Source organism: Brassica oleracea, chromosome C4 (assembly GCF_000695525.1).
Source record: "Brassica oleracea var. oleracea cultivar TO1000 chromosome C4, BOL, whole genome shotgun sequence".
Classification (NCBI taxonomy): Eukaryota; Viridiplantae; Streptophyta; class Magnoliopsida; order Brassicales; family Brassicaceae; genus Brassica; species Brassica oleracea.
In genome coordinates this window covers 27,570,820-27,580,998 of record NC_027751.1, presented here as the reverse complement: position 1 = coordinate 27,580,998, position 10,179 = coordinate 27,570,820, and the positions used below count along the sequence as shown (strand labels likewise).

The following is a 10,179-nucleotide window of genomic DNA, read 5'->3' as shown; positions in this document are numbered from 1 at the left end:
GAAAAACCACGGGACCGTAGTCCACTCAACAATCCACTATATAAATGTTTGTGAGTACAACCACTTCCTCCCTATTCAACAACCAGAACAGAACAGAGACACTAGCTTCAAAGAGCTATCTCCAACACAAACAACAACAACAAGAGAGCAACACAAAGCCTTAAAACCGGCCAACCAAACGACCTCAGCTCACAAGGATTCCGGCATCCAGAGACTAATCCAACCGTACAAATCCATGATAAGCAAGTCAACAATACCTCCGCCAAATTTCGGCTCAAGAAGAGAAGATCTCACCGTCGTATTTACCACACACCCAAAACTGTTCCGCTGAAGAACTGTGACGACCAGCTTCACTAAAAACTAGACAACAGAAGATCCAACCATTGAAATCCAAATCCCTTCGGTGAATCTCTAACCCACTGACATAACAAGCTTTCCACAAAATATCAGCCCGATCAAGTTCCGTTTGGTCCTCCAAAACCAGTCTTGAAATAGCCTGACGATTTTTCTCCTCCTTCTCTCTTCTTTCTCTCTTTTGTCTCTCTCTCTAAACTCTATTATTGTGAGTCTACAGTGCAAAGGGGAACATAACTAATTACTTAAGGTCATGAGAATTATTATGTCTCATGCCCACTTGGTTCTCTCCATCTAGGAGGGACCCAACATGTACCTGGAAGTGTGCATATCTTGACAAGGTGCTGAGTAAGTACTCATAGCTTCTCAGTAACAAATTTAACTAATTATGATCAGAAATTGAACCACACTTATAAGTGAAAGCAAAAAGGGTTAATGGCTAAAGAAATAAAGAGAGAAACATACGATGTGATGCAGCAATACTTTACCAAGAATCAGGAAAAACAAAAGTCAGTATTCCACGAATCATGAAGAACAGATGATTTGCAGTAAAAATTCTTAAACATTGAAATAACAACAAATTGAGGTGCATGAAGAAGAGAAACTTAGTTGAAAATAAAACCAACAGAGTTGCTTTTAGAAGAAAAAACATAGAACAAAGAGAATGTGACTTCAAAAGAGTTCCCACTCATTAAGAAAGAGTTTCTGGTGTCTCAAACTAAGACAACATAACATCAGATGACTAAGATCTCGAATCATCAAACAACATCATCGAAGGAGCGAGAAGTTCTGGTGGCTAACAACTCTTTCTTCTGCTCCTCAGCTAGAGCATCAAGCTCTTCAAACTTTCGCTTCAGTTTCTTTGCTTTTTCCTCAGTTTCTTGGAGCATGGCCAAACCGGACAGCTCTTTCAATTTCTTTTCTTTGACTTGCTCCAGATTCTTCTCCAGCCAATCAACCTTAAATCCTGCTGATCTACTTTGAGCTATCGAAACTTGTACTAACTCGATAACAAATCGATAAGAATCAAAGAATGACTTTGTATTAAGAATCAACTGAGAATCGCTGGCTTAACACCCAGAAGAATTCTCCTCAAGTCTCGCGACTCAATCCAAAATACAAAGGTCGATTACAATGAACACAAAGAGTCTTATTTAAAGCTTCCAACAGACTCTAACAGAAAACCCTCTTTCTTGTCTAGAGTCTTTCTCCTACTTCCCTTCCTTAAGACCCGCTGGATGAAGCAGAGTCTTCCTTCAAACTCCCATTTTCTCCCTTCTCCCGCATTCCTCCTTCTTCCATCTTTCTCTTCCTCCTCACGTAACGATATTGTAGCTTATCAATACCCCCTTTTCGAAATTAAGCTTGTACTCAAGCTTGAACTAGGGATATTGGTCACGAAGCTCCCCGTAAAGGACCCATGTATTCTCCGACGAAGGAAGAGAACGCCACTGCACCAGAAACTCCAAAGCTCCTTTGTCGTTGTAGCGAGTATCCAAAATAGCCTCCGGAATGATCATCAAATCGTCCAACCCCGAAGGAAGTGCAGGTAGAGGAAGGACCTTATGCTGAGCTCCCAAGACCGCCTTGAGCTAAGAGACATGAAAGACAGGATGAAGCTCTGCCCAACAAAGATACTTGTACCATGTGTGTGGGTGTGTCGAAGCTAAACATCGAGTTTGCGGATGAAATGTTGTGCTGAACTTCAGAGACGTCGCAGACAACCGAAACAACTCTCTCCAAAAGGAACTTAGGAAGATCTTATCACGGTCTGGGACAATCGACTTCGGAAAACTGTCCAAACGAACCACTTCTCCAATGAATTTCTTCGCAACGCCAATGAAGTGAGTATATTTACTCAAGCGATCCACCACAACGTATATGACGTTGTAACTGAAAGAAGTTGGTAAACCTTCGATGAAGTCCATAAAGAGGTCCTCCCAAACAGCCACCGGAATCGGTAGAGGCTGAAGCAGACCCGCAGAACTCAAGGTAGAATATTTTTGTGTGTCTGACACACATGGCAAGCCGCAACGTACTGCTGAACTGATCGTAATAACCCTGCCCAATGGAACCATCTTTGTACCCTCTTCACTGTTTTAAGCACTCATGAGTGACCGCCTTGAAACACTCTTTCAGAACCGTAGTGATGAAAGCAGAAGAACTGAGAATTACCAAACGGTGTTTGTGCCAAAGTCTGTCGTCCTTGATTGTATAATGCTTCAAACTTGCGTCTCCTTCCTTTACCCTTTGTATCAACAACTGTATCTCTTGGGACTCGAATATTTCTTTATAAAGATCCTGCAGCTGGAGAGAAATGGGAATGGTGATAGCAAACAACGTGGCATCAAACACATGCATGTAAAGCTGAGTATTCAATACGTGAAAGGCTATCCGCAGCTTTGTTCTGAATACCAGGCTTGTAGATGATATCAAATTCATACCCCAACAATTTGATCAACCACTTCTGATACTCCATACTGACTTCTCTCTGTTCCAAAATATACTTAAGGCTTTTCTGATCGGTGTGCACCACAAACTTTCAACCGAGAAGGTAGTGTTTCCATTTGCGTATTGCGAGAACCACTGCCATCAACTCGCGTTCGTATATCGGTTTTAACTGCTCCCTCGCTGACAACGCATGACTGAAGTAAGCTATAGGACGACCCCCCTGCATCAGTACTGCGCCCACACCAAACCCATACGCATCACACTCCACCACAAAAGTCTGAGTAAAATATGGAAGAGCCAATACCGGTGCAGAAACCATTGCTTGTTTCAAGTTATCGAAAGCAATCTGAGCAGCCTAAGACCATCCAAAATTATCTATCTTCAAAAGGTCAGTTAACGGTCGAGCCAAGGAACCATAACTCATCACAAAACGCCTGTAGTATCCAATCAAGCCTAAGAACCCCCGTAGCTGTTTAATATTCTTGGGTGTATGGCAAACTCTCATCGATTCCGTCTTCACATTATCTGTGGCTACCCCTGCAGCTGAGATAACATGCCCAAGGTACTCCACTTGATTCTGCGCAAATAAGCATTTCTTCTTGTTCGCAAAAAGCTTATGTCTGTCAAACACCTTCAAAACTTCCTCCAAGTGATGCACATGATCCTCCTCATTCTTTCTGTATATCAACACATCATTAAAAAACACCAGCACGAATTTGCCCAAGAAAGGACGGAAGAGATCAATCATCAGACTGAAACGTAGAAGGAGCATTTGTGAGCCCAAATGGCATTACTAAGAACTCGTAATGGCCATCATTGGTTCGAAATGATGTTTTATGAATGTCCTTCTCCTCCATACAAATTTGATGAAAGCCTGCCGTAAGATCCATCTTTGAAAAGATCTTGTCTCCGTGAAGTTGATCCAGGAGCTGGTCAATCATAGGAATAGGATACTTACCTTCTATTGTTGCGTGGTTTAAAGCTCTGTAGTCAACACAGAAACGCCATGATTTATCCTGTTTCTTGACTAAGAGAACCGGGCTGGAGAAAGGGCTTATACTCACACGTATCAACCTTTTTTCGAGCATTTCAGCAACCATTGAAGACATGGCCTCCTGATGAGCCTGTGGGTAACGATACGGTCGTACGTTGATAGCTGTAGTTCCTACTTTCGACGTGATCGCATGTTCTCTGCCCCTTACAGGAGGTAGGCCTTGTGGCTTGTCAAAAATGTGCTCATACAACTGTAATACTCTCTCAGCTTCAACTGGTAGCACCGGAGACAATGGTTTCTCTTTCTGCAACACGCTGAACCAAGAATCTCTAGGAACCGTCCACTGCCCATCGTCCACAGAGAGACTTTGTAAAGCTGGTTGCAGTTGGTGAAGATCTAATTCACCACTCAACATTGCCCGTCTTCCTCTGTGCCAAAACCTCCATTCTTGAGTGATCCAATCAATCTCGAATTTACCTAACGTTCTCAACCATTGGATCCCAAGAACCAAATCCACTTTTCCCAATTCAAGAGTTATGAAATCAATCTCAAAACCAAGTCTCTGCATCTCCAACTTGACGTTTTTTTCAAACTCCTCTTACGTTAATGCAACGCCATTACCCAACACTAAATGCATTTGCGAGTTTGAATGTGCTGATAATCCCACCTTCAGTGCGAGCTGAGGAGTAACAAAGTTGTGTGTGGCTCCACAATCAATCAAGACCACAGCTTTTACTCCGGCTAACAACCCTCTCAGTTTAGTTGTCATAAGCGAGTCAATGCCAAGGTAAGCATTGAGAGAGATTTCCATCAGTTGTGGTCCCTGCACATCCTGCTCCTGCGTATCACTAGTTTCCACTTCTTCGGCGTATGCGTCTTGCAATACTTCAACTTCTATGTCATCAATGAGCATCATAATTTGTAACTCTGCATTCGCACACACATGACCTCGGAACCAACTCGTCTTGCATTTAAAACAAAAGTTTAGCCTCTTCAAATCAGCTAATTCAGATGGAGTTAAGTGCAATCGTGGTCTCTGAGGTAAGTTCTTGTGCGTTTCCTGTTGCTTACTTTTGTCGTCGGCAAGTGGCTGCAGAGGACGTTGAGTTTTGTATTTACAAAACGTTTATATAAATTCTATTTTACAAAACGTTTTTGTATATAAATTCGATTTTTGGATTTATAAAGGTGGTGTTTTTTATGGTAATCCATATGTCTTGGTTTCACACGTTCACCCATGACTTGACATAAAGTGCTGCTCTCCATCTTTATCACTGCAGCAATGTGGTTACGTAAACCTTTTGGTTTTTTGAGTTTGATGACCTCTTTCATTTCCTGCTTCAAACCAGTGTAAAAATTTCTGATCATGCTAGGCTCATCAATTCCTTTAACTTGAGTTATCAGCTCTTCAAACTCCTTGACATACTGACGTACAGAACCGGTATGCGTCAAAGCACACAAACGATTGTGAGGTTCATCATCAACCGACTCCGCAAATCTCTCCAACATCCGCCATTTGAAGTGGAACCAGCTCTCGAACATCTCCTCCTCTGCTTCCCATAGATACCAGTTCAATACCTCCCCAGTCAAACTCAGAGCCACCAATTCAAGTTTCTCTTGTTCTGAATATTTCGCTGCTCTGAAATATCTTTCCACATTCCGTATCCACCAATACGGCATCAAACAATCAAACGTATGCAACTCAATCTTCTTCAGTACTTGTAAACATATATGTATACCTCCGATATCCTAACGAGAGATTTTCCGATTCAGTTACCGAGTCATGTACCTGAGGTTCCGAAGATCCTGCTACGTCTTTACCGTGAGGTTTCGACGAAGTCGTATTGGACCCGATCCTGTCGATCGCAGCTGTGATCTTCTGTAACTGAAACTCGACGGAGCCCAAACGTGACTCGACAGCACCGACTCGTTCGTCTAATTTTGCGTTAGCCTCCTTCAACTTCCTCCATCCCTCGTAGATCACCTTAACCGTCTTCTCCGTCTCTACGGCCGATCTCTCCATATGATCCAATCTTCCATCAGAATCTTCGATCAAATCCATCGCGAGCAGCTCACCGAACCACTTGATAGCCTTTGAGCTATCGAAACTTGTACGAACTCGATAACAAATCGATAAGAATCAAAGAATGACTTTGTATTAAGAATTAACTGAGAATCGCTGGCTTAACCCAGACGAATTCTCCTCAAGTCTCGCGACTCAATCGAAAATACAAAGCTAGATTACAATGAACACAAAGCGTCTTATTTAAAGCTTCCAACGGACTCTAACAGAAAACCCTCTTTCTTGTCTAGAGTCTTTCTCCTATTTCCCTTCCTTAAGACCCGCTGGATGAAGCAGAGTCTTCCTTCAAACTCCCATTTTCTCCCTTCTCCCGCGTTCCTCCTTCTTCCATCTTTCTCTTCCTCCTCACGTAACGATATTGTAGCTTATCACCTGCATCTTTCACATATTTCAGTGCAATGTCTGCTTGGATAAGATCTTCATTGGATAGTTCTTGAAGTGATTTGCACAATGTCTGAATTAAGCCGAGAAGGGAACTCATGCATGCGCTCCTCACATGTTGGTTCTTTGCACGAAATCAACTGCAATGTCAGGGTGCTTTTCAAATAAACGCCTCACAGATCCTACCTGAGAGAGTGGAGACAGACATAAAACACATATGATATAGCCTTATTTGGTCATTAGAATAAGCAAGGTATTATACTTATAAAAAAAAATCAATGGGAATGAGTCTTGTAGAATAACAAAGACACACCACTAATAAATGTCTTACTTGTGAACGAAAAACATGAAAACCATTGACATCAATACTTTCCATTATTGATGAACCTTCCTTCAGCAAAACAACATCTTTTTCCTCTGTCTTCTCAGTTTCCACTGGTATATCTTGAAGAGCATCAACTTCCACAACAATCTTCACTTGATTGTTTACAAGGAAGCCACTATCTTTGTCAAGAAATTTTGGAAGCAAAACCACGGATGTATAAGCCAAGTCTGTTTTCATTGGATAAAACCATTGCATTCCTTCTGTAAAATTCCACCCAAATGTTTAATAAACATCAGTAAAGTATTTGCTGAAAAATAAAACAGATTAAAAACTAGTAAAATTAATATAACATGCATTAAATAGGAATCTTGGATACGAATGTATGATACTGACAATGACAAACTAATCTCGAAAGAGAATCCTGAGGTTTAGTAAGAAATACCCTTAAATATGGAAAGCTCTTCCGAAAGTTGATTCACAATGGTCAGGCGATACTTGAGATATCTTTTTAGTTCAGTGGGCAAAGATGGACCGTAGTGAAAAAGCACAGACACTCATATTTGACTGCATTGCGAACAGCTCCAAGGCAACTGCCAATAAACACAAAATAAATGAATCAATACAATATAAATGAACAAAAGAGTGGGGTTAAGACTTAAGTGTTACGTGTACCAGGCGTAGCCAGTAGTGCCTATCTCATAAGGATCAAAATAACGAGTTTTAGATTTAAAAGAGGAAAAATTATTTATCAACCAAGTAAACTTCGTCCCACCTAGCTTGGCCATCGGTCTGGAGACATTCCTCCCAACAAAACAACAAGAGAATTATGAGAATAAACCGTTACAACACAACTAAAGACAGACAATCTAACAAAATATATAGAATATTGTAGTTTGACTAAGATTAAACTTTAGACTCAAAGCCATTACAACCAGTGGCGGAACCAGAAATATTTTTGACTGGGGTCATAATATATAAATTTAATATGTATATATTATTATTACAGAAATATACTTTTTTTTTACAAAATCAAAAGGACATATAAAAATTTATACATAAATTAGTGGGGTCAAATACTATATTTTAACTAAATATTACAATAATTTTCAAGAAAATACATCAAAAAAAAATTTTCTCCAATTTCACACTCCCCTCTGCCTCCGCCCCTGATTACAACTACGTTCAACACTCAAACCAGAAAAATTACCCTTCAGAGTAGAGTATATATATTGAGAGCACAAACACTGCAGCACTAAAAGAACACAGTTTCATTCTTGTTTTCAGCTTTAATACCATCTCCAACCCACTCATATTTCTATCTCTATATTTTCCCCTAAAATAAAGAAACTCTATTATAGAAGTGAAAATGCTCCAATGTATGTCTCTATAATAGAGTTCCTCTATTTACAGGGGAAAATATAGAGATATGATATCTCTACCTCTAAGAGCATCTCCAATGTATTTTTCTCTATATTTTCCTCTAAAATAGAAATCTCTATTATAGAGTTGAAAATGCTCCAATGTATACCTCTATAATATAGTTCATCTATTTTAGAGAAAAATATAGAGAAAAGTTACTTTTTGCCTTTATATTTAGAGGTAGAAATATCATATCTCTATATTTTCTTCTATAAATAGAGAAACTATATTATAGAGGCATACATTGGAGCATTTTCACCTCTATAATAGAGTTTCTCTATTTTAGGGGAAAATATAGAGATAGAAATAGGGGTGGGTTGGAGATGGTCTAAATATAGAGGCAAAAAATAATTTTCCTCTATAATAGAGTTCATCTAAAATAGAAGTATACATTGGAGCATTTTCAGCTCTACAATAAAGATCTCTATTTTAGAGGAAAATATAGAGGTTTATATTAAAGATGCTCTAAATAGAAAAAAAAATCGGAAATGCAAAACGTTTTTTATTACGCTGAGAAGGAAATAAAATCGCTTTTGCTCCATCCTTGTTCCCAATAATACTTCAATGAACTGAGCAAGGTTCCCTATTGGTGCATGTTACTTAACTTAGGGAACATGAACTAAGCGAGTGTAGCTATCGGTGCATGTTTTCTTCATAGTGCAAACGTTTCATATATGTTCCACTATTCTACTTTTAACAATTCTAATATGTTCTGTGTTGAATTTATGATGAATGGAATAGAATATAGATTAAACATATTAATACAGTTTTCTCAAAAAAAGAACATATAAATTAATACTGTTTGTAATAATAATATATCGACGCAATGTTCCATATTACAAAGAATGCAAATGATCGGAGGAAATGTGTAGAAGGATTTTCATAACTCAAAGAGGCTACGGCCATCTTTAACGCAGTGGATGAGTGGGGTTCTTAGTGTATGGGCTCTACAAAAATGCTAAAAACCGGTTATAAAAGTGGCCAAATAAGAACCGATTTAAGTGGGTTCTTTGCACTGTTTGTGGGCCCCACTGACACGTGGCAGTCCGTAATTTGTTCGCTTTTTAATTTTTTTTAATTTAATCAGACAAAAAAAATAAAAAATTAAGAACCCAAATGGGTTTATAGGATAATCATGCTCTAAGAACTTTCCAAGATCAGTGTTACAGGCACAAAGTAGTTTACTTTCTCGTCAAGAAACTTAGAGATACAACAAATTTGGTAGACAAAGCTTAGATAGACCGTAACGGCAAAAGACATTTTCACAAAATGACGCCAAGTTTAATTACATAACAAAAGAACATCTTGTTTTGAAACCAAGGGAGAAAATAAGACAACAAACACACAAAATGTCTAAGAACTCAAATAATCAAACAACATCATCGAATGACATAGGAGTTCTTGTGTCCGACAACTCTTCATGTTCCTTCTCCACTAGGGCATCCAGATCTGAACAATGTTGCTTCAGTTTCAGTAAACTATCCTCCATTTCCTGAAGCCGAGCCAAACTGGACTGCTCTTTCTCCTTCTTGTCTTTAACTATATCCAGCTTTTTCTCCAACCAATCCACCTTAAAACCAGCGTCTTTCAAGTACGTAAGTGCAATGTCTGCTTCCACAAGATCTTCATTGGAGAGATCCTCGAGTGATTGGCACATCGTTTCAATTAAGCTGAGCAGGAAATCCATGCATGCGTTTCTCAGATGTTGGTTCTTTGCACGGAACTCTACTGCAATGTCTGGATGTCTTTTAAAGATAAGTCTTACAGATTCTACCTGTGAATGGAGCAAAGATGTATATAGCATCAGAACACAAAAGGTTACTAATACAAAACAAATGATCATGTGTAGTGAAGACTAACAAGCAGTTTGCACCATTTTCAAGTTTCAAACCTGTGAAGGAAGAACTTGAAAGCCATTGACATCCATGCTTTCAATTTCAGATTCCTCTGATGCGTCCGAGTATCTTTTGGTAGTAGAAACATGACACAAACCGACAGGAAAAAAAAGGGATTTAAACACATGTAACTTAAATCAATACAATAGAGGAAACACTACAAGAAAACATCGGTATTCTGACGGACATTCCGACGGAAAATGAAATACTCGGAATTTCCCGAGAAATTTCCGAGGAAATTCCGAGGAAACCCAAAATTTGGGTTTCCTCGGAATTT

At 39.3% G+C, this 10,179-nt stretch overlaps 2 protein-coding genes across 2 annotated transcripts in view; both read right to left on the bottom strand.

Moving 5' to 3' along the window:
• Nucleotides 1-2,896: 2,896 nt before the first annotated feature.
• On the bottom strand, nucleotides 2,897-5,861 carry LOC106338552. The gene is made up of 6 exons (XM_013777505.1): nucleotides 5,539-5,861; nucleotides 5,029-5,447; nucleotides 4,421-4,726; nucleotides 3,565-4,315; nucleotides 3,305-3,482; nucleotides 2,897-3,160 (listed from the first exon to the last, which is right to left on the bottom strand). Exons 1-6 carry the CDS (start codon nucleotides 5,859-5,861, stop codon nucleotides 2,897-2,899), a joined length of 2,241 nt encoding a protein of 746 aa, XP_013632959.1.
• Nucleotides 5,862-9,376: 3,515 nt separating this feature from the next.
• LOC106338551 (MATH domain and coiled-coil domain-containing protein At3g58430-like) overlaps nucleotides 9,377-10,179 on the bottom strand; it is a 5,788-nt gene continuing 4,985 nt past the window's right edge. Inside the window, exons 2-3 of the mRNA XM_013777504.1 lie at nucleotides 9,899-9,971; nucleotides 9,377-9,781 (exon numbers count right to left, since the gene is read on the bottom strand). Of these exons, the coding sequence (XP_013632958.1) occupies nucleotides 9,377-9,781; nucleotides 9,899-9,971 (478 nt within the window). The remainder of the gene's footprint in view (nucleotides 9,782-9,898; nucleotides 9,972-10,179) is intronic.

What these genes read in the sequence shown, in the direction of transcription:
- LOC106338552 (XM_013777505.1), bottom strand. Translation starts at nt 5,861, where the DNA reads ATGGATTTGATCGAAGATTCTGATGGAAGATTGGATCATATGGAGAGA. An exon ending in GCAAATGCATTTAGTGTTGG is followed by an intron (nt 4,316 to 4,420) that starts GTAATGGCGTTG and finishes AATTGGGAAAAG; the next exon opens with TGGATTTGGTTCTTGGGATC. An exon ending in TGAAGACGGAATCGATGAGA is followed by an intron (nt 3,161 to 3,304) that starts GTTTGCCATACA and finishes GGATGGTCTTAG; the next exon opens with GCTGCTCAGATTGCTTTCGA.